General features: G+C 37.7%; 1 protein-coding gene across 3 annotated transcripts in view; it reads left to right on the forward strand.

The window, feature by feature from the left end:
* Nucleotides 1-25,595, forward strand: part of Scgalpha (sarcoglycan alpha) — a 286,058-nt gene that overhangs the window by 94,173 nt on the left and 166,290 nt on the right. For all 3 annotated transcript variants that reach the window (XM_067144290.2, XM_067144291.2, XM_067144292.2), the window contains exons 4-5: nt 16,012-16,213; nt 23,551-23,737. In XM_067144290.2, coding sequence (XP_067000391.1) covers nt 16,012-16,213; nt 23,551-23,737 — 389 coding nt within the window. The remainder of the gene's footprint in view (nt 1-16,011; nt 16,214-23,550; nt 23,738-25,595) is intronic.

Consider the following 25,595-nt stretch of genomic DNA (forward strand, 5'->3'; position numbering starts at 1 on the left):
CTCTCTTTTAGTTTGTTTTTAGAGCCCTTTAAATACCTGCATGACTGAAAAATCAGTAACACCAGTGAAACATAATGCACAAAATGTTCATTTGATGTGTCAAATTTGCTCTTGGCAGAAACATGCATGGGCATCGAAACATTGTAACCCAGTGTTCTCTGACCAGAACCAAACATATAAACTTCATTAACCAAAATATATCTATCCATTTATCATACATATGAGGGTTCTTCGCTAAGCCATGGCTATCACATTTTGTGATGCATATTACTTCCATAATTTTAGTTTTGTGCCTCACTGCATTGGCATTGTCTTTCAGAATACAGAAGCATTGGCCATGCTGTGAAGCTTTCAGTTTGAGGATCAAGTCATAATCGTAAGGTGTAAGACCTAGTGTGGGTACTCTAAATGCTAGAGTACTTCTGACCCTGAGCATCATAAATAGCCCTCGAGAGCATTTCTTGTATAGGCTATAGCATTATTGTGCAGGTTAATGGCATTGTGAAGTAATTCAGCTATTTCTAGCATTCTCTTCTGTTTCTGCTGTGAAACACTGCTACTTTTTACATGAAAACACTATTCCAGCCAACTTAAATCTCTGTCCTCGCCCCTTGATATTTTTGTCAGTGAATATAACACACACTTTTGTAGTAACTTTATGCATATTAGATATTGCACCTGTTAGAACATCAGTCGTAGAGAATTGAGACACCTCAGGGGTGCTCAGTAAGTATTGTCATATTAAAAAAAAAATACGTGTGATGTGGCATAAGAGAGAAAAAACTGAATAAGTTTAAATAATGACATGATTTATTAAATAAAATATGTTTGTCATCCTTGCTATCTGTAATTATGGAAAATGATCACTAATGTAAAAATTAACTCTTGCTCTTGAAGTAAAAAAGAAAATATAAATCAAGATGGGGTGGCACTTAAATTTTGCCCTATTTACCCTAACAAATCAATCAATACATTTGCCTCTTACAATTTACGTTAGCAATTTGATTTAATTTAATTGTGAAAGATCTGGGTTTCTTCGATCAGATCTGGAAAATACAAAAAAATAAAAATTGGTAAGAAAATCATACCGTATCAAAATTTACTTTGCTGAGATATTAATTGACTAATTGTTAAATTAATGAACATAATTGGTGTGATAATTCATTCTAGAACTGAATCAATGCAAAATAAATAAGTATCTCTTTATGACTATCATCACTTCTAGTCCAATTAAATCGAAAAATATAAAGTCAAGTTGTGAAATATTAATTCAAATGATCTATCATAAATTAAAGAAAAACCTCAGCTCTCATAACAAAACAGCAAATAATCTGCAATGCTGAAATGTGAAACGACATTGACTATCTCTTAAATAACACATACGAAATGACTGGAACAATCGCTGAAATCAAAAATCCATCAGTCTCCCAAAACCAAAGTTCTAATTCTACAGAATATCTACATTAATCTACAATATTTACACAGTCATATCAACATGCGAATCAAACGCCCAACTAACACAATTCCACATCAGCTGATTTAAGGAAGAACGTCAGCCTCTTCTAACTTGGATGTATTATCTCAGTAAGAAAGTGATCGAAGGTTGGAGAACAATCTCAAAGAACATTCCGAACTGTCATGAATAAGTAACGAAGTAATGACGGGTTTGGATAACTCTTGAAAGAAAATTATACTGGACATTAAAGAATCGAATATACCGGGCGAGTTGGCCGTGCGCGTAGAGGCGCGCGGCTGTGAGCTTGCATCCGGGAGATAGTAGGTTTGAATCCCACTATCGGCAGCCCTGAAAATGGTTTTCCGTGGTTTCCCATTTTCACACCAGGCAAATGCTGGGGCTGTACCTTAATTAAGGCCACGGCCGCTTCCTTCCAACTCCTAGGCCTTTCCTATCCCATCGTCGCCATAAGACCTATCTGTGTCGGCGCGACGTAAAGCCCCTAGCAAAAAAAAAAAAAGAATCGAATATACGATCAAATACACTCACACGTAGTTTAAGAACATTTTAATATCATTTGAGGATCTCTAAATATCTCCACAATCATCTATTCTAGAGTATGTGACTATTTCCCAATTATCAAAGCGTAAATCTCATATTGAATGTCTCTCCGATACATCTATAAAAAAATGTAACACATTTATATCGCAAAGATGCCTATACTAACAATTTACCAATCATGGCCTCCTTAATATCAGGCCCATTGAAATATCTAAACACATTCATGATCCACCCCGGATGTCACTAAATTCCTATTTAACATCACGTAAAATATCTTTCATGCACACACACACACACACGCACGCACGCACACACACACACACATATGCACACGCTTCCCCCCAGAAGTCGTAGTAGAGCTCATGTCCTGATTTAATATTGTGCTAAATTCATATGATGAGTGCCATTTTAATACAAGTATTGATGATAACAAAATGCACTATAATTTATTATTTGCAGAATGACCTCCTTATTGCCTCATAATTGCAGTATTTATTTATCACACAATTCGCTTGCTGGACTTGACATAGACGGTGTTAATATATGGCTTTCAATACTCTCAAAACTTTGACCGCAACTTTTCATTTTCTTTTTCCAAACTGGATCTTACTTATTGATGCCGCCGATACAAGTCTAGAATCTCGCGGCAGACCTTGAGAAAATAAAACAAAATATGACAACTTGCCCAACGAGGTTAACATATGCGCAAAGCCACCTAACGTAAAGATGTAACACTGTCTGTCCAAAGCACTCCATCAGACATTATCGAAACTGTCACAATATAGATCTTTGCCTGAAGTCTTGTGCACAGTTACCTCCCTCCCCCCCACCCCACCCTCTCTCTCTCTCTCTCTCTCTCTCTCTCTCTCTCTCTCTCTCTCTCTCTCATGCTTGAAGCACCGGGCAATCATGACATGAGGAACATCGGTTCAAACAATCCCAGGGCATCCTAATAAGGTACATTGGTACATTACTTTTCCTTTTCAAAATGCTGCTACCCTCCTTGTGATCATTCTAAATGGGAGAGCAAGATCTCCTAACAGTTCCATGGCTTCAGCATGACTTTCCCTTGTATTTCTGGTATGGAACACTGCTCTTTCTATTTACAAACATTGTTGCAGTAGACTAACATATCCAACAAAGGTTGCAAATATGCTGAATGTCAATGCTTCTGTCAGTGTTCATAAACATATATCATAAACATATATTGGCATAGAGATTTACCAGGCATTACACTGTCTCACCTACGTCTCTTAAAATTCCAGCAAGTTCTTGAGATTCAGTAGAATACAAATGTTGCCATGACTTAGTAAGTGACCCTGGTATGTATATATATACATACATGTACAAGGCATGATCCAAAAGTTCAAAAACTTGGTGTGTAGCTCCTTAAAATGAGTACTTTAAAACATCTTTGTACACTCCCTTTCAAAATAATCTTCTTGGAGAAATTATACACTTTAGCCAGCATTGGTAAAGCTTCTAGAAGCACTACAGAAGCCATCTTTTGCAACCTTCTATAACATCTCGTGTGATGACACTTCTTTTTTTTTTTTCTTTTCTTTACAACTTGTTTTACGTCGCGACACAGATAGGTCTTGTGGCGATGATGGGATAGGAAAGGGCTAGGAGTAGGAAAGAAGTGGCCGTGGCCTTAATTAAGGTACAGCCCCAGCATTTGCCTGGTGTGAAAATGGAAAACCATCTTCAGGGCTGCCGACAGTGGGGTTCGAACCCACTATCTCCCAATAACTGATTACTTGCCGCACTTAAGCGACTGCAGCTATCGAGCTCGGTGACTCTTCATTTGATAAATGATGTCCCTTCAGACGTTTTTCATCCTTGGGAGGAGGTAAAAGTTGCATGATGCTAAATTGAATGAATAGGCAGGATGGTACACAAGAGTAGCTGAATGTAGTTCATTCCTTTTGTCTAGTTGTAGCCAAGATAGTTGTTTGTAGTAGTGAGAAACTCAACCATAATATCATAAATCTGTAGCATATATCATTGTCGTCATCGTCATAATCATCTTCATCATTTTCCAATTCCACTTTCCTGGGTGTGGTGTACAAGCGCTTGCCATCTCTTCCTGTCTGCATACATCTTCTGTTCCAGGACATCTTCCCATTTGAGACCTCTCTCCTCCACATCTGATTTCACTGTCTCTATCCAGAATTTCCTTGGCCTTCCCCTTGGTCTCTTTCCTTGGATAGTAAGGTCCAAGTATTGTCTGGCAGGTATCTTGCTCTTCATTCTCATAATGTGCCCATACCACTGAATACACTTCTTTATTACATTGGTAGTAGGGACCTCAATGCTTGCTACCTTCTTGTTTATTTCATTCCTGACTTTCTTTTTTTGTCCTTTTGAGTAGTTTGATTTAGTTCTAACTAGCTGATGAATATTGTATACATAATTCTAGGTCAGGTAGTGTACACATGTGCAGGATGGTATTAAATTGCATACCTCTTAACGTTACCCTAGAAATGCGACGGGAAAGCCACAAAACGTCTTTTCTCATATGAAGACTGGGTTAAAGAATTTTTATTGTAATGGTAGGTCCGCTTGCATACCATCATTAAGAAATATGGGCAAGTGGTTCCACTTATTCAATACTACAAAATATGGTCTGCTGCCTGTCCTCTTTCACTTTACTTTCGTCAACTTGGTCCTCGAGGTGAGTTTCTATTTACAAGAAGAATTCTCTTTGTTCTGCTTCCGTCACACTAATACGCAATATAGTTTCTTCTTTTAGGTCCGTCTTGGTTCAAGATCTTTCTAGATCCACCAAAATCCTTTCAAACATATTGTTTTTTCAAGAAATCTCATCCATCAGTCTACAATTCTCAATTCTATGCTTATTTATGGATACAACAATCAAAATATAAGATCAAAATTATGTAACACATATACTAATATAATTTAACTTACTGTGTCCACACAAGATATTAGTCACTAAACTCTAGATACTATCAAGGCAAACTCGAACATAGTTCATTAACATATATTCTATGAGGAACTGTTTTACCAAAAAATTGATTGCTGCAATCTGACTGTCTCCACATGTACAGGGTGTTTACAAATGAATATCGGAGTTTTAATGCCTTATAATATTGAATACGTTAAACTTACAGTTATACATTATATGTCAAATGAAAGAGCAACTCAAACAGTTTTGTTTGTTGGCACCAGTGTGCATGTACGTGCAATGGTTTCGCCGCAATCCACTAGACAGCGGTAGTAGCAAAGATGACGACTAGTAAACAGAAAGCTTTTTGTGTTTTGCAGTTTGCAAAGACAGAATCTGTAGTTACTGTGCAACGTGCGTTCCGCATTAAGTTCGGTTGTGATCCTCCAAGTGATAATAACATTCGCAGATGGTATCATACGTTTGAAGACACCGGTTGCCTTTGTAAAGGTAAGAGCAAGGGACGACCAAGATTAAGTGAAGAGACTGTTGAGCGAGTGAGAGAGTCATTCACTCGTAGCCGAAAGAAATCAGTCCGGAAGGCTAGTCGTGAATTACAACTTCCTGCGTCGACCGTTTGGAAAGTTGTAAGAAAACGCTTACAGCTACGTCCTTACCGTTTACAGTTATTACAGGCTCTAAAGCCGGCAGACCACAGATTACGTGCCAACTTCGCAAACAACATGTTGTTACATGATTATGAGTTTATGAATCGTGTTGTTTTCAGTGATGAATCGGTCTTTCACCTTAGTGGACATGTAAACACTCATAATGTGCGCATCTGGGGCTCAGAAAATCCTCACGAGTTGGTACAAATGTAACGAGATTCCCCTAAACTGAATGTTTTTTGTGCCGTATCCCGGCGAAAGGTTTATGGGCCTTTCTTTTATGGTGAACGTACTGTAACTGGTATTTCTTACCTCGATACACTAGAGCAATGGCTCTTCCCTCAGTTGGAAGAAAATGAGCCAGAGAACTTCATTTTCCAACAAGATGGTGCGCCACCTCACTGGCATTACAACGTACGCGATTGGTTGAACGTCACTGTACCCGAGCGCTGGATAGGCCACAAGGGCCCCAATGAAAGGACTTGCTTGGCATGGCCTCCACGTTCTCCCGACCTAACGCCATGCGATTTTTTTCCTTTGGGGCTTCATCAAGGATCATGTGTACGTGCCTCCGCTACCAGCTGACCTTCCTGAATTAAGAAACCGGATTGAAGCAGCTGTTACTGAGATTACTGAAGACACACTTAATAACGTTTGGGAAGAACTCGACTATAGACTTGATGTATGCCATGTAGCAAATGGTAGTCACATTGAACATTTGTAAAGTTCGTAATAAAACTGTTTGAGTTGCTCCTTCAGTTGACATTTAACTTATAACTGTAAGTTGAATTTATTCAATATTATAAGGCATTAAAACTCCAATATTCATTTGTAAACACCCTGTATAATGAATTTTAATATTCTAAATGAAATCAGCCAATTTTACTGTATGTTTAATTTTAAAATGTTTATAATTCGATAGGGCCAATTGAATACCCTTAATGTCCAATCAAGTTATATTTTATGAAAATGTTTTTTACAAAAACTCAATGCTGTAATCAACCTTTTATAACATCTACAAGCAATTTGACAACATAATTTACTATTTTTATACTCAAAAGATTGTATAATATTTATGCCTTGTGTTGTATCTCATAAGAATTATTCTAGTCTTTGTATTTTAATATCCAAGTTTTATGGTGTACACCCAATACGAAAACTCAGTGTAAGACAATGGTTCAAGTTGTACATAAATTTTTAAAAAAAATTATGTAAGCATAGTTTTCTAAATGCCTTGTATCAATTTTCTTAGGCTGATGATGGCAAGTATAGTTGCCGAAACCGGTCCCAATAATGATATCAAATAAATATGTGACGTACCCATATTTCTTAATGTAAATCTTGATTCAATACGGACCAAAAATGAAGTTTTTGACATTAAATGCATACCATCAGACACAATCAGGTTTGGGGAATTTTCATTATAATGACAGGCACTCATTCTCCATCTTCCCTTTTACATCCTCAGAAAGACTGTCATAGTGGTTTTCCAAACTGAAATTAACATAGGTCATTACAGTGATGTCAGTAGGAATGGCGTGATTAAAAGCAATGCTTTCATATGAAATACACGATGAAATGAAAAACCACACATTTTCTCACTGTTAATGAACGGTATTACGCTGCCGATCTAACAGTCCAAAGGAGCTGGCCAGACCAAGCCGCAGACAGCCGTGATCTGTGAACACTCTAAGTCTTTTTTCGGCGGGGAGAGGGGGTTGATTTGTGGAGAGTCCCAGAGCAAAAACTATGCCCTCTTACTAATCTTTTTCCTAGGAGTACCCGATGAGTCGGAAAATCTCAGTTCACTACACTGGCGGCGGAAAAATCTTATCTGACTTGAAGGCAAATTTTTCCTCCAAACCAGAGGAGAAATCCCTCTTCACTGCTAATTTGGAATAAAATGAATGTAGAGTTTAATAAAAGTGAATATGAAGAAGCCTTTGTTAAGAAACGCCTCTTTATAGGGTTGAATTTTGAGTTATTTAGTAAATTGTGGTACTATAATTTGGAATAGGCCTAAGTTGTAAATCTAGACCAGGTCATACTACTACTACTACTACTACTACTACTACTAAGTGAACCTCTACCTTAAGTGTGCACATTGCTCATTCAAAACAGTGTGTCAGAGTAGGGATCGAATAGCTGGATACTATGATGAACTAGTGTGTTCCGTATCAGCAGTATCAGAAAATGTATCAACCAGGGGAATGTCATGCTAAACAAGAAAGTTTTCTAACTCCCCAGCTAATTCCCACCAATATTCAGTCAGGCTGTTATACTCGGTACGCAGCAGTAATCCCATCTATCGGAGTTGAGTGGCAGCATAAGAGACAAAGAACATCACAACAAACAATGGTCAATGTGATGTTATTGTTGATCAATGTTATGCGCTTTCGATTTTGTATCCCTTCACATTTAGTTTCCTTCCGACTCTGAAATACCACTCTCATCATAGCACGGTAAAACTGAATAAAAGATAAATTATTGGAAATTGTATTCGCTATAACTTTTGTTATGTAGTACTTTTCAATAGGACCAATAACATAGGTGTTTAAAAATTAAATTTTAGGCACCTTCCCCTAAACTGCAGTTTCATCCAGGGTGAATAAAATTGTTTGTAGCTTAGACTGTAGTTTCTTATTCTCCGACTCTATATACCGATTTTCATTAAATTCTGTTAACCCATTTTCTGGTGGCTCGGCATTGATATGGACTTAGCAACAAAAATATAAAGCCATGAATATCTGTATTATCACAGCCGGTATGGTAAAAATGTATAATACATAAATGATTGGAAATTTAATTCTATATAACTTTTTTTATCTAGTATTTATCGATAGGACCACTAATAATATAAATATGTGAGAATAAAATTTTAGGCCTTCCCCTAAAGTACCATTTCACTCAGCATGAATAAAATGATTTTTAGCCTAGATTATAGTGGCTCATTCCCCGACTTTACATACATACATACATACATACATACATACATACATACATACATACATACATACATACATACAGACAGACAGACAGACAGACAGACAGACATACAGAAATTGCGGAAAAGTATTAAGTGCATTTCCTTGTTACTGTGGACATGACCGATACAGAAATACCATTCTTTTCAAATTCTGAGCAATGAACAGACAAAACTCTTATTTTATATATATAGATGAACTAGCTGATGTACCCGTGCTTCGCTACGGGATTCTCAGAAAGTCTGTCTTTGTGGTTTTCCTAACTGAAGTCAACATAGGTCATTACAAAAACGTCAGTAGGAATGTAGCGATTAAAAGCAATGTTATCTTATAAAATACTAGATCAAATGAAAACTGAAAATTGATGTAACCAACGAGGTTAACATATGCGCAAAGCCACCTAACATAAAGATGTAACACTCTGTCTGTCCAAAGCACTCCATCAGACATTATCGAAACTGTCACAATATAGATCTTTGCCTGAAGTCTTGTGCACAGTTACCTGTGTGTGTGTGTGTGTTTTTTTTTTTGCAAGAAGTGAGGTAATTTTGTGTAAATAATGTATATCTTTTGCGTTTCTCAAATAATCCTTAAAAAGGCATTGGGTTCTTCGATTTGTTTCATTTTCTGAACAATGAGTTTTGTAATCCACCACGTGATTTTTATCGCTGATGAAGTCTCAAATAGAGACAGAACATGTTCCTAATATTTAATGTGGTTTTTAATTAAATAGTTGTTCACTTGTAAAGTTATGTGTATTGATTGGGTGGACCAAAACCTAACATTGTTTCTTAGTTGCATGGCATGTCGAAGTTTACAAGTTACAAATTTCATGTCTGGTCCGTATTGAAATGTACATCGGTTTAAAATTATGGGTTGATCCTAATAAAATTTTAGTAATATTTTTAAACTGATGTCGAATTTTATCGGGGTTTGATCAGCATTGCCAATTTGAGATAAAAGGTCATTGTTTTTCTCCCACATCGCTATCACATGGCGATGAAAATCTATGATTTTGTCTCTGAAATTGCTTGGCATTCTCTGGCAGATAGATGTTCGCCTTCGCAGACACAATCCCTTTTGTGTCATGAATCTATGGATCCAACCCGGGTAACTTTCAGATCCAAACAGCTGATTCCTCCTTTAATCGCTAGTTTGCGCACTTTGAAGTGCAGCATCTCGTGTAAGATACTAAAGCCATCATTTCGCTACTCTGTAACGTAATGAAGCAACTCGTCTTCCAGCTCAGGAATCTTACCAGCTTTTGGCCCTCTGAATGCCTTACCTGTTCGGTTGGTGGTACACCAGTAGTGAACATTAAACTCAGTCACGCTGAATTCTCGACTGGCAGCTCTGTTACTATGTTCTTCAGCATATTTTATCACTTTGAGTTTAAACCCAGCAGTATAACTCCCATGTTTCTCCATAACTTAAAGATCGACCTACAAAGGAAAACTTAACTGAGAAACAACAACGAAACGCGAAGACAGAATACTGGTACGTGTCAACAATACAACAAATGGATGATACCTAATACCGTGATCACTTGACTGCCTGGACAGAGAAGCACTCCCAGTTCACATGGTCAGCTTTGCCAGAAAGGTGGCGATAAGCTTATTGACAAAGACAGAAGAGTGAGAGGGATGTCTGAGTGTGACTGGCTGGCTAGGAATGTGGCCTTGGGGGTGGGGGTTTGCAAGTTAGGTATTTTTGTTACAACAGCTACCCTCAACCGTTCTGCATGTAGGAAGAAAAGCAGTTTCTTCTTGTACTGTCAAGTACAAAGTACCGTAACAGCAATTGGTACAGTCCCGATATTTAATGTAGGCATGTCCACGGAATACCCAAACTTTAGTTCGCGTATGTGCCGTATTTCTTTATGACAACATCAGAAATTAATGCGAGTTTTGTATGGGGATTTTTTTCCTGCAATTCCAAATGTTAAAAATGGGATGTGAGATATACGCGGGTTATATGCGAGTTATATGTGAGGAAATAAGGTAGTCTACAATAGGTCCCTGTGTTATGAAGATATTCAGGTGGAGGAAATGAGTGTTTCCAGTGAACAAACTATTAAATATTTGGGGATAAATTTTCTGGACGTAAAGCTAATCCTAATTCTATTATCCAGATTGTAGTAGGCAAACTTCTTGTTTTATCATAGAATTATTTACTCAAACCTGAACAGAAATTAACAGATTTTATCAGCTACATGTGCCCAATACTGGGGTATCCATTCCAGAACATTTCACTGGATCATCTTCCCTTGAAATTCTTACAAGATACTGATAATCTAATCACAAGTACTCTCAATGAAATTTCGTACCTGCCTGGTGTCACACAGCTAATGCTGTACTGTACCACAACAAGAAATTACAGAAGTCTTGACCTGTTGTGGTCAAGATGGAAAGTCTGCTTGCAACATTAATACGAGTAATTGCTAGACTGAAGTTAAGACAGAAAATCCTCATGGAATTTCCACTAAATCCCTCACTAAGGAGATATCCAATTGTCAATTTTAAAACCAGATTTCTTCAGGCCATTTAGCTATTACCTTCCACAGTGCAGGGGTAGCATGCCTGCCTCTTAGCCAAGGGTCTCAGGTTCGATTCCCAGCCAGGTCAGGAATTTTACCCGAATCTGAGGACTGGTTCAAGGTCTACTCAGCCTACATGATTGCAATTGAGGAGCTATCTGACGGTGAGGTAGAAGCCCCAGTCTAGAAAGCCAAGAATAATGGCCAAAAGGATTTGCCATGCCGTCTACAGGATACCTTATAATCTGCAGGCCTTCGGACTAAGCAGTGGTCGCTTGGTAGGCCATGGTCCTTCATGGCTGGTGCGCCATGGTGTTTTGTTTTGGTTTTTCCAAACTGAATGATTATATTCTTTAGAAGTTCTCTGCTATGGAAGTATTGCAGACCCTTTAATAATATTACTACTGATGGATGTAGCCAAATAGTATAAGGTCAAATGTCTTGTGAAGAACTGAGAAGTCATGAATACAAGAAATGGTGTAGACTTCCTGAAAGAGGGAAAAAGACTAGTATAATATCAAGAAGATACTCCTGACAATTGGTGACCATTTGACAAAAAAGCCTTCAACTTGTGAGTGGAGAGAGAGAGAGCAAATATTGTACCTGTATGATTTTTTTCTGGAAGATCTCAGGATGGATCCTATTGCAGACACGGCAACAAGTTTGAAACCCTTTCTCATGTTCTGTGATATTTTCATTGTGGAGAACTTCTAAGGAATATCATTCAGATTGACCTGAAAAAGTCTGGTTTTGAAGTTCATGAAGAAGTTCACTGTCTTGCTGCAGGAATGGAGTACTTTACCTAGATATAATTGCAATTGACAGAAGAAAGGGATGTGGGGATAGTGTTTGACCCAACTGATAAGTCTGGGGAGGATCTTGAACAACCACATAGAATGAATTTAAAGGAGAAGAACATGTATTAACCCACATTTCCTTATTTCAAAAGAAAGTACAGCATTGGTGGAAATATTGAGGCAGACCCTTTAAAAATATTACTACTGACCAATGAACCTAAATACCTTAAAGCCCAAATATCTTGTGAAGAACTGAGAAGTCATGGAGGCAAGGGAAGTGATTCCAAAATTTTTGATAGACACTTTTGTTGTTAAATGCTGCTACCATACTTCATTTTGCAACCTCTGATGAGAATTTGAATAACAATTTCTTCCTTAACTGGAAAATAGTAATTTTAAAAGGAGACTTTTTGAAACTATTGCCGCAATTATATTGCAGACATGCCAAGTCTCCTGATTTGGGCGGGAGACTCCCGATTTTTCATCGTTTCTCCCGATCTCCCGATTTTCAGAGCAATATCCGTAATTTTCGTATTATTTTAAACTCCTGCGGATTTCCTGGTTCTATCGATATATGGCTGAGTATGGCTGGTCGATAGTAGTTGTAATAATGATACCATATGGCGGCACGGGGCGCAGTGGCCAGTCATGTGCTCCTCTTTGGTCTATAATACAGTCATTCTCTTTGCAAGCGAGTCAAGCGAGTAACATTCTCTTTGGAGTAACTTAACCTCAGAAGTAGCACACCATAGTCGTTCTACCCGGGACAAGACTTGCAGAAGTGCTCGTGTTGTGCCTTAATATTTGTTTGGGCCAAAATCTCAAAAGAGAAATATGATGCAGTGTTTAAAAGTGCTTATAGGGAAGAGTTTCCGTGTTTGAGTGAACCGAGAAAGGGACCAACGTTCACATTCTGTACTATATGTATATGTGATTTTTCAGTTGCACATGGCGGGAAATGCGATATACTCAAGCATATGCAAACAAAAAAACATAAGGAGAGTGTCCAGTGTGTAGAAAGAAACCAGAAACTGAACTTTTCATGTAAAAACCAAGATGTAAATCCTGTGACGAATGCCGAGGTGTTATTTACGTCATTTATAGTAGAACATAACCTGTCTGTAAATTGTGCCGATCACGCAGGGCCTTTGTTTCACAAAATGTTTCCTGATTCGAAAATCGCTAAATGATATGGGTGTGCTAGATCGAAAACAGCGGCTATCATTACAGAAACGTGCATGGAAGAACGGGCGAAAATTGTATCACATTTGCAGGTGAATGCATTTTCTCTTGCTACTGATGGTAGCAATAAAAGCGACTTGAAAATATATCCCATTGTTGTAACATTTTTTAGGCTTTAACTCAATGAAATTCAGAGTTGTCTACTCGCTGTGCCTAATTTAGAAGGGGATGCTACTGGAGCTGACATTGCCAATCTTTTGCTCTCAACTTTTCGGGAATTCTGCATTCCATTAAAAAACTGCCTAGCTCTTGGTGCTGATAATGCTCCAGTAATGGTAGTATTAAAGAATGTTGTGGCAGGATGTTTGAAGCGGGAAAATAGTAACATAATCATCATAGGCTGCTCTTGTCACCTAATTAATCTTCCTGCCAAGAAGGGTGCGGCGTGCTTGCCCGTAAATGTAGATGAAAGTATAATTGATATAGTTTATTATCTGGAAAGGAGAGCAAAGAGGAAAGAAAAGTTCAGAGAATTTCAGACTTTACACAACACAGAGATCAGGAAAATTCTCAAGCATGTGCCTACTCGATGGTTATCACTAAGAAGGTGTTTAGATAGGATTTTGTTTCAGTGGGATCTGTTGGTTACTTTATTCAGGAGCAAAATTGTGAGTAAGGATACTCAGATGGGAACTTTGAAGACTTACAAAATTCCTTAGCACAGTTTAAGTGCAGATGTGTCTTGTTTGTCTGAAAAGTTTAAGGATTGTCATAACATTTTACCTCACTCTTCAGTTAAAAGGAAATCCCAGTCATCAGTTTCACTAAAAAAAGATGAAACTACTGATGACACTAAGAGCCATTGCATTGTCACGTGAAGAACGACTTTTCATGTTCCTTTCATCAAATTTGCATACATCCTTTTCGTTTTTCTCTCAAGTTTTATGACTATCTTTGTGAATCCAAACGTAGCCCTTCAGTCAAGTATGCCACATATCCACTTATTGAGGTCAGTTTTGGAGGAACTAATGAAGAATGTGATCGCAAGGTTTGTGAAACCACAGGTTATTAAAAGATTCACCTCTCTCCTTGATGTAGATTATCATACTCCAGCAAATCAAAAGGATGATTGTGATCTGATTCTGCGTTTGTTTTAGTGAACACCTTGAAGTCTGAGGAAAAGTGCATATTCTTTCTTTAAGTCTGTTAGAAAGTGTTTCTCTTCATCGTGTGACTACATGGTACCCAAATTTCCATTTAAAGATGAAGTTTTGATTAATGCAGAAGTTGCAGATATTTCTGCTATAAGTAAGGCATCATTTTCTAGCCTTAGATTTTTCATTAACAAGTGTCCAAACATTTTGACTAGTGAAATGTAACGTTTGGATAAAGAAATTGATATCCTGGACTCCCAGTTCTGTAACTTTCAGCTCGAAGAAACAGACCTGGCAAAAGGAAGAATTGATGTTCATTGGGCATTGGTAGGTCAGATGAAATCAGCTGATGGCGTACAGACAGACTCTCTAAGGTGTTGCTTGCTATTTTATCAATTCCACATAGCAATGCAGAATGTGAAATTTTTTTTAGCAAAGTCACAAAGACAAAAACACAGTTCAGATCCTTGCTGTCTGAACAAACTCTGGAGAAACTTTTAACCTTAAAATCAGTTCAGCAAGGCAAGTGCTTTGGGCAAAAATTTAGTTTCGTATTTCTGAAGAGAGCTAAGTCAGCTACTGGTGTGTTCAACAACAATTAGTTGTAATGTGATCACCATGTTGAAGGATGAGAAGTCGCATGTTCCTACTGTTCACGAATGTCCAGTATTTAGTATTCTCATGTAAATGATTATATATATATCTAGGCCAAATAGAATTGTTAATGTATTGAATTATAATGAATTTGTACATGTTCTGCCATGAGTGATGTGTCATAATACATCGCGATTAACTGCCCAATTTCTCCTGATTTTTCACTTTTGAAAGTTGGCATGTCTGATATTGTATTTCTGTGACTAAAGAATGTCATTCTAGATTTTTTCAGCATTTAATTTCTGAAATTTTCATTTTATGTCAATTCACAAAATTATTCATCTTCTGCTTCCATCACCCTTATCCAGGGAGTTCCTGGGTCGGGTTGTGGATCACTGATCTTTGTCCACTTCTTTCACCTCCCTGGAGAGACAAAAAAAAATTGTGTGTCACTTCTGAGGTACTTATAAGATCTTAGTTCTGATCTACTTTGATGCTTATTATATATAGACTATTATTATGGTGGGTTCACCACACCCAAAGGCATTTTATACTTAACTGCTTTTCAATGAGGCTGTCCCTAACCTGGAGAACAGACACCTTTTGCAGCCACCCATGACCTGGAGAACAGATGCTACCTGCTGAGTTTCAGTGGCATTTCCTTCACTAGGAGACCAGCACCCAACTAAAGGATCTTCTCTGTCAGAATCCATTGGCCCTTTTAGAGAATCAGGTTGTTTATCACTGCCCAACACTTGGCATTGAGTCACTAGCTATATGGTCTATTCCATCCCATAACAGGTAACCTTGGAAAGGCAATGACACAATTACCTATATTTCCTCTATATACAAACATTTCTCATATTACAAGAAATTTCCATTTTGTTAATAACTTTGCCATTATTGAGGTACTGTGGACTTTCTTGGTGGTGGAATTCATTTGTTTTTATGAAATGGAATTCCACAGCAGTAACTAGAGTGAAGTAAATAAAGTTTAATTTTGTGCCTGGGCACAATAAAGAATTGTGCAAGCACTTTAAATGTTACTTATTATTTCCTTTGAAGTTTCTTCTAGAAGGTTGATGTGTAAATTTATATGTAAACAAATGTAAATGGGTTACATATTTCGTGATTGTATCTTACGTATATTACTATTTTATATGTTATACAGACCCTGCCAGATACGAAGTTCAGTTGAAGATTGACAATCTGAATGTAGAAGATATGTTTGATTCCTATCGTCTAAATCGATTGCTCGATGTATTCAGAAGAAAACTTTGGCAGGAGAGTGAAGATGATCTTTATGTGACATTCCTGGCATCAGCTGTTCAACTCGGAGCTCGATTACCACTGAAACCAAATGAAGGCGAAGGGTTTGTTTTCACAGTATTAATTAGAGACTGGATTTTTAAGGTAGAAGAGGGCAGTGAAAAAAAAAAAGAGGCGCTTTAAATATGTAATGTAGAAAGTTAAAGAAGACATATTTTAAATTGCAATGTTATTTGCAAATAAATATAACAAAAATGCCAGACTCACCTTTTTAACACTGGTTTATTATTTGTTGCACTTAACAACAGGATGTTTCCTTAGATTATAAATTAGGAGAGTTAAAGAATGTTCATTGTCCACTGAGGTAAGTGGAGCATACTTGAAACAATGACAAACAGGAGAATCTCGCCAACACTTTTTCTTTTTTCCTAGATCTGGATTAGTAGGCCTTACTCTGTTGAATTTATAACTTTGAAACAATGACAAACAGGAGAATCTTGCCAACACCTTTTCTTTTTCTAGGTCTGGATTAGGAGGCCTTACTCTGTTGAATTTATCACTTACTGTACTCCCTATCTTACCTGGAACTGCCTGTATCAAGTCACTGTCTCTCCCAAAATCTTCAAAGAATACAGTATAACCAAAGGCCTCTTTCTTCAAGACTTGTAATAATTACAGGAATCTTTACATGATGAGCAAATGGAGCTAAGGTCGTTTTTAATTTCCACTTCACTAAGAATAATTTTGGCATCACAAACAGAAAAAGCATCGTCTTCAGAAAATGAATTGATGACTTAGCCCCAATCCATGTCGAAGCACTTGCGCATGGAATACCATGGATTGAACAACAACTGTCTCTTATGGTATGGTATTTTGTAAAGGTTTTACTACTTACTTCCAGTTAAGTGTTCACTGCTGATATGGAGAAGTCCACTGTTGTCACCATTGTGTAAAAAAGGCGATCGAAGCATCTGTGGCAATTACCGTGGCATATTCCTACTCTCCATAGCTGGTAAACTCTTTGCTAGAATTCTGTTGAATCCTCTCCAGTCCCTAAGAAGGTACTTCCTGAATCTCAATGTAGGTTTCATCCCTCCAGTTGCACTATTGATATGATCTTCTGTGTGAGACAACTACAGGAGACGTGCAGAGAACAACAAGAAATTCTGTTTTTAGTGTTCTGTGATCTGGAAAAGGCCTCTGATACAGTGCCCAGAAAAGCAGTATGGATTATTTTAAGATCATTTGGCTGTCTTGAACACTTCATTGGCCTGTTCCAAGCATTCTGTGATGATGTGTTTGGACAGGTGCTGTACCAGAATGAAACATCAGAAGAATTCCCCATCCCAAATGGGCTTAAATAAGATTGTATGTCTGTACCATTCTTCCTTGTCCTGTACCTGGCAGCCATGCTGCACAAAACATTGTCTGCGAACAACACAAGTGTGGAACTGAAGTATAGATTTGATGGTGGGCTATTTAATCAAAGCAGACTCTGATCAGAAAGACTTTTAAATCTCTCCTGTGTAACTGAACTGTAATATCCCTTTCAGACCTGAAAGAAAACTGGCGGTGTGAATTTTTGTTTATACGTCAAAAACTGACTAAAATGCTCTTAAATACGAATATTTTTAGTTTATTCTACAAAATGAAAATTAACATCTGAGAAAAAGCCCCCACAGAATTGTGCGTGTCAGGACTTAATTCACTACTTACAAAAAAGAAAAAATTACCTCAGTGCATGTGAATATACATATGTACATGATCAGATGTTCTATTTTATAGTGTGGAACAATTAAAATCTTTGTTCAAACATAAGTATACATTATATTTTCTACACTGAGAATGAGTTTTGCTTTTACAGCCCTTTTGGTGGCAGCACCTTTTGTCAGACCTGTAAGAAAACTGGAGGTGTGACTTTATGTTTTTACATAAAAAAATTACTAAAATGCTCTCAAATACACGTGTTTACAGTTTATTTTACAAAATAGGAACTATCGTCTGAAAAACAGCACCCACACAATTGTGCGTGTTAGGACTTAACTTACTACTCACAAAAAAGAAAAAATTCAGCTCAGCACATGTGAATATACACATGTACATGATCAGATGTTCTCTTTTACAGTGCGGAATGATTTAAAACAATTACAATCATATACATTACATTTCTCACGTAGAATACGAATTCTGCTTTCACAGTGCTTTTTGTGGCAGCACACAGCACTCCCGTATGCATTGCCTGTAAGAAAACCTAGCCGACACAATTGTGCATATCAACATTCAAAACCTCATGATATTACGTACGATATTAAAAGTTCACAATTTTACGTTTACTGAACAATTTACACACTTCATAGATTACATTCTGATATTCAGTGAAGCTTCTAGATTAATATGAATGCAGTAAATAAATATTTACTTTAGGCTTTACTGTTTTCTGCCATCTTGCCAATGAACTGCATTTTTAAACTCTTCTTCCTGCCCCCTGGTGGCCATGCGCTAAATAAAAACAACTGAAGTATGTGCTACGTGTCCCGCACAATCACTACAGTCCGATCTAGTGCCAAGAAAAGGTCAAATAAGCTCAGACATAAATAAAATACAAACCCGCACAATTGTGCGTACACGGTCTGAAAGGGATATGCAGATGACAGTGCTTCTCCAGTAATTAAAAATTGACTCCTAAGAGAAAATTATATTTTTCCACCTTTCAGTACACTGTTAGGAAAGACTTTACACTATTAATAAATAATGAAAAGACATGTTTCAGTTGCCATTGGACCATCATCAGCTGGATAACAAATAAATTACCAAAAGACATTCTCAAACATTACTAGAACAATATGATACATGAAAAAGATGGTGTGTTGTTTTGTAATAGTGCAGTGTATATTTAACCTGAAGACTTACAATGAGTGGACTTTTTAAAATCATTGCAATATATTTTAATGAACTTTTTCACAACACATCAAATATACCCCAAACTGATGGTGTATCGAGCAGTTGTTATCACCACCTTGCTCTATGGTTGTCAAACCTGGACTCTATTTCACCATAATATCAAGAAACTGGAATTCTTCCACCAACAGAAGCTCAGATCCATTATGGACATCAAATGTGATGTCTACATATTAAACACAGCAGTTCTTGAGAGGACAAATGTGAACTGTCCAGAGGCTACCATTGTTAGTCACCAACTCGGATTGGGCTTGTCTAGCGTATGAGGGACAACGGACTTCCGTGACAAAGTGAACTTAGTACAGGTAGGATACCTTGTTTATGGTGCCCCTCTGAAATGCTACAAGCAGCAACTCAAAAACACCTTGAAGAGCACAAACATTGATCTGTGTACTTGGTGTGCCATTGCAGAAGATCGTACTCGCTGGCGCACAATCAGTTCAGGTTCTGTTGCACAATTTGAACGTGAACATCGAAGACAGATAGAAGAGAAATGTCAGAGACATAAATTATGCCAAGCCCAGCCACATTCTCCAACTTCCATTAAGTGTAATCAATGTGGCTACATGCTTCATGCCAGGATTGCTCTGCTAAGCCATCAACGACATCTGCATAGAGCGTACAGATAATGAAAGATTTGCAAGAGAGAAATGAATATTTGGATACAAGTATCAGCCATTGTTGACAGTTAGGTGACAAATACTGTACTTCAAGCCATAGTTGTTTACCGTACAGTCCCGAATACCACCCACCACCAAATAAGACATGTACACCTGAATTTACTAACAACAGCATTTTTGGAAAAAATAAATCACATTGTATTCACCAATTTTTTTCTGCAAATGTGCCACAAATTTGCTAATTAAAAAAAACACTTTACAAGAAATATAAACACTAAAAACACCACAGTGAGAAATAAAACTAGTTCAATGTACAAATCAGTCACGATTCTACATCATCAGAACTTTGATCACTGTCACCTTCCCATATATAGCTGTCCTCACTACCATCCATAGAATTTGAAATTCCACATTTCTTGAAACATTTCCTCACCAAGTCATTGAAGATGTGATCCCATGCAGGCTTGATCTAATTGCATAGAAGTTCCACTTTGGATCGTTTCACTCGTTGAGTTGGTGTCAGTGCATGATCGCTGGCAGGCGCCATCCACTTGGTGTAGCGCTCTTTCAGTGTAGTTTTGAAAGGCCAGTTTACACAAACATCCAATGGCTGTAGCATAGAGGTCAGACCTCCTGGAATTATGGCCAGATCAGTTTTTCTGTTACTTATCAATTCCTTTACGGCGTCTGTAGTATGCCCGCTATAACTGTTGAGCGCAAGCAGGCTCTTCTTCTGCAATAAAGCTCCTGGGCGACCTTGCCAAATACACTTCACCCAGTCCTCAATTAGCTTACTGTCCATCCAGCCGGATTCTTGAGTACGAACGAAAATACCAGGTGGCAAATATCTTTTCGGAAGTGTTTTTCTTTTTAGAACCACATACAAAGGAAGTTTGGCTCCGTCAGCTAATATGCGTAACTTTATCGTGCAGCACTGCTTTTCATTACCACCTGTCGTGGTAGTAATGCTTTTAGAGACCTTCATGTGAACCATATTGTCTAGTGGTATTTCAAAATAAGCGGGAATCTGTTCTGCATTCCTTATTTGAGAAAGCAAATAGAATTTTGCTTCTGCAAATGAATAACGTGGCGATGAAAGGCCATCAAATTTTCTTCGTAGGCAAAGGGAGACGAAGTGAAATAGATACACATCTTTGCATACACAATCAGTTTCTTTGATAAAAGTTCCTTATCCACCCAGGGCTTGCAGTAAAACCCTCCTTTTTAAGATCATTTTCGATAGCTAATGATTTTAGTTGACACATTTCAGTCAATACACCATAACCTAGTTCACATCTTTCAGTCACCTATTTATAAAGCTGTTCTTCGGTTTCAGGAAACTGTCCACTTTGCCAGCTAGTCCTGTTTCTGTACTGCGTGTAGTGACTACTGACAATTTGTCTTAGTTATTTCTATTTTCCTTCTCTTGTCCTTTGAGTTATCCATATATTTATCAGTTTTTTCTTCAGTGATTCTCTAAGCATGTGTCATGGTTCCCAGGGGTGCCGCCAAACTCTGGCAAGGATGTTGCACGGATGATAGTGTTGTGTGTGTACTCAGTGGTCAGAAATGATAAAGTAATGACATCCACATAGGCTTAACATCCTTTAGTGCATAAGTGAGTTTCTAAAGGATCGTGTTAATTCTGTTGTCATTTATCATCTTATATTTCCCATCAGGGAGTCTAGTAGCCTAAACTAGTGTTAATGATTTTCTTTTGCTACATTAAATCATATTTATATCTTTGTTACTGAACTTCATATCTCTACCTAAAGTAGGTCATGATTTACTTCTGGTTTCCACAGGAAGAGTTGAAGATTCCTTCTTATCCACCTTCTCAAGATCAGCACGAAATTGAAGCCATGGCTGTCAAATGTTTGAGAACCACTCCTGCAGTTGTTCACTTTATTTCTAGTTTTATGTTGCCCACTCATATCCCTGACATCTGTAACTGTATATAACTTATAGCCTAGCCTTGGTGATGCATTCAATTAGTAGTTGTTCTTCTGTTTCCAAGATTTCTGGGTCAATCCTGACTGAGATTGGTGTTACTTTGGATTGTTTAAATGTGTCTAGTCTGTCTCATTGGCTTCTGGCACATTAACACGTTGAGTGCCAAGCGACCCCATATGGGTACGTGAGAGTAGTCAAGTTTTTGAACTTCACGTCCCCATATGGGGTCGTATGTTCGTTCTAAATCGAGCTGTATAAAGACTCTTCCTGCCATCTACTGGTCATCTGTTTAGGTACATGCATAGTCCACCTTCCATTCCTCAATTCCTGTTTTGGCGTAACCCTATAAGGGTACGTCAAGAATGCTTTGTAGGGTGACAAAGTCATTGTCTATCTCGCGCACGGATTGTTTATGTAAGTGTGCAGTGCTGCGAGTTTCTTTTCCGTTTTTAAGTCGTTACGAGTAAATCGAGCAGTAAAAGACTTGGTGCAGATAGTCTGGACGATATATCGAACAAGTCGGACAATGATAATGTAGACGAAGTATATAGTTACAGTGATTTTGACCCCAGTACAGAGCAAATAGCGATCTCGCACGTTCATCCACATTGATGAATTACAGTCTTCAGCATTCACACATCCCCACTGTACTCCGGGTTTCCAAGCCAGGTGTTGCAACAATTATGACCGTCTTCAACGATATAGTCACTGGTTTCCCATGTTGCAAGATCATCGCTGCTAGGTTCTCTTACTCAAATTAAAAGTTATACAAACAAAATTATATACTTGTCCAGTATTCCGTAACTACTAATTCTTCTTATAATATTATTCTCTTACATCCTAATTTACCAAATTCACATGATTTTCACTACTTTATATAACTACTTTCTGTACAAAAATTTCCTAACCTAAAATCGGGGATCGTACATTTTTACGGCTCCAGTATGAACAAGCTAACACATCTCTCATAATCAGCAGCATATAACGCGTCCCTGTAAAGGAAAAGGTAAATTTGACCGAGCGTTGGGACAGTAACTAATGTATAAGTGCGACCCCATATGGGGGCGCATGTACGTGTACAATTCGTAACGACCAATATGACCCCATATGGGGTCGCAATATTTTATCTAATATACATAATAAGTTAACCTAAATTATCATAAATACATCCTCATTTCAGCGATCAGTTGCTTGGTTAAGCCTGTGAACATTTTGGCACCAGGGAGTAACTATGTTATTAGCTCACGGCACTAGACGGCAATCCTATGAAAATCGGTCTGGCACTCAACATGTTAAAGAACTACTCTCTGATGCACTGGCATTTCTTAATGTCTATAACAATTAAAGAGATGTTAAAAATATGTGTAACTTTTGTTCATTTTATTCCTTTTAACTTTTCTCTTTACCTTTTCTTCTTTCAAAGTGCTTTAATTGAAATATTTTATATATCATATTTACGCGAATAATCCCCACACCCTAACTTTAGGAAGGCTGATTTTGAAAAAAAATGCCAACATTGACGCAAAAAGCCTGTATCCCAATTTTGTGCTTCAATTTTTTTTTATATGTGTGAATATTATTTGCGTAAATATCCGTATTTACGTGAATAATCCCGCACCCTCACTTTAGGAAGGCTGATTTTGAAAAAGAAATGCCAACATTGACGCAAATAAAACCCGCAAACCAATTTCGTGCCTCAAATGTTTTAATAATATGTGCGGGCATTATTTACGTAAATACAGAATGTTTTTATACTGACCTGTAGTTTAGCTTCGATCTTCGATGGCAATACTCTCTTTGTATATTTTAAATCAGCTTTAATTCAGAAATAGTGATATATACAAAATCAAAATGTTTTGTTATGTAATGTTATTGAAATGTACAACGCTAGTTCATTTTTATTTTTCCAGGGTTGTCTTGAGACTCGGTAGTAGATTTGAGTTCTCTTCTTCCCTTGTGGAGCTGCAGGAAGAAGTTAAGCCCTTGTGGAAACTGGGTTCATGCCCTCGTGATTTTAAGCGTACATCAGTTGACCGATTATTCCGAGAAGAAGGTTTTGCCCTGGATTGGTGTGCCTTTAGACTACTAACTGTTAAGGTTATTATCTTTTTCTCTTTATATTCTTTTTCATTAAAAATATTCTTTTAATGATCTCCCTCTGTGTGCAATGACAACATTTTGGAATGTAGAATAACTAAAAAGAATTATTCATATAAGTTATATAATATAGATTTCATTTTGGAAGAATTCTTTCACATTAGTAACCATTGCCATATACGATGCTATAAGTCATCAAAGATGAAGATATGCAAATTTGAGTTCATGACAGGAGAGTGATTTAGTGAAGAGACATATTGGTAGGACACATCTTGAGGTAACCACAACTTATTCAATTACGAAGGTAATCCCAAAAATAAGGTCTCCTATTTTTTTATAAATAAATAGATCTATTTATTTCTACAATGGTTTATATCATTACAGGTTGAACATTTAGCTATGTTTCTACATAATCACCATTTGGGTCAATGCATTTTTGTAGACAATGTGGAAGTTTTTGTATGCCCATGTCATACCAGCTCGCCACCATACTGTTCAGGAAGTTGTAAACCTCATCTTTCACCTCGTCGTCGGTGCTGAATCGCTTTCCAGCAAAACGTTCTTTCAACTTAGGAAACAAGTCATAGTCAATGGGCGCCAAGTTGGGACTATAGGGTGGGTGGGTGATGATGTTCCATTGAAACTGTTGAAGGAGAGCAACGGTTTGCCGGGAGATGTGCGGGCGAGCGTTGTCACGGAGAATGTTTACGCCCTTGCTCAACATTCCTCTTCTCCAGTTCAGAATTGCCCGTCTGAGTTTTTTCAGGGTCTTGCAGTACCTGTCAGTGTTAATTGTGGTCCCAGCGGGCATAAAGTCGACCAACATTACCCCTCTTAAATCCCAAAACACAGTTGTCATGAATTTACCGGCAGACTGTGTTTGCTTGAATTTCCGTGGCTTTGGCGAAGAGGGATGCCGCCACTCACGTGATTGTTGCTTGGTCTCAGGTTTCGTCACCTGTGACAATTGAATGCAAAAATTTGTTCTGTTCCTTCCTTCCTTCTTTCCTTTCTTCCTTTTGCTTTGCTTTGCTTTTACTTTTGCTTTTGCTTTGAACAGTTTAATTATGACTACTGATATCAATATTGATCATTTCAACTATATATGCTGTATACTATCATATGAAACACACAATGGGATTTTTATCATGGGTAACTCCTAACATATATAACTTTATTTCATGAATTTATTTATTTATTTATTTATTTATTCACGAAGCACAAGATACAGCTACACTGAGCAAATTTCACTTGCACTGTCAACAGACTATTTAACAAACGTAAACTTTCATAATAAAATATAACAAACATAACAAAATATAACAAGATCAGGTACACATCCTACTAATAACTGTCCAAATCGAAAACCATGAGAATGTCCATGTTCATAGCCAAGTCGTTGTGGGTCAAGATGGCAGTATAATCCCTTCACATCAACTTATCTTTAAGGTACTATTTACACACCTCTCGAATACACTTTTATTTGATGCTATATCAAGCTCTTGTCTCCTATTAATATTGTTAAAGAGTGTTGGGAGGCGGATTAGGAAAGATCGTTGAAGTATTGAGTGCTGAGTGTGGGGAATGTGGAGAAGGTCTTTGGTTCTGGTGGAGCGGGAAGGAACGCGGAGAGAGAAGAGAGAAACAAGATTTTCCGAGCGGTAATGTCCATTTAAGATCTCGTGGAGGAAACTCAGGTCAGCTACCTGTCGCCTGATGTGCAGCGGTGACACATTAATTGCCATTAATGTCTGCTGCGTAGACAGATTTCTGAGCTTGGGGTTTTTGTTCCTTACAATTGTGGCAAAGAAGGACACTGCTCTGTCTAACTGCTTGGTATTGGAGGGGGCGGCTGTTG

This window comes from Anabrus simplex, chromosome 3 (genome assembly GCF_040414725.1).
Source record: "Anabrus simplex isolate iqAnaSimp1 chromosome 3, ASM4041472v1, whole genome shotgun sequence".
Classification (NCBI taxonomy): domain Eukaryota; kingdom Metazoa; phylum Arthropoda; class Insecta; order Orthoptera; family Tettigoniidae; genus Anabrus; species Anabrus simplex.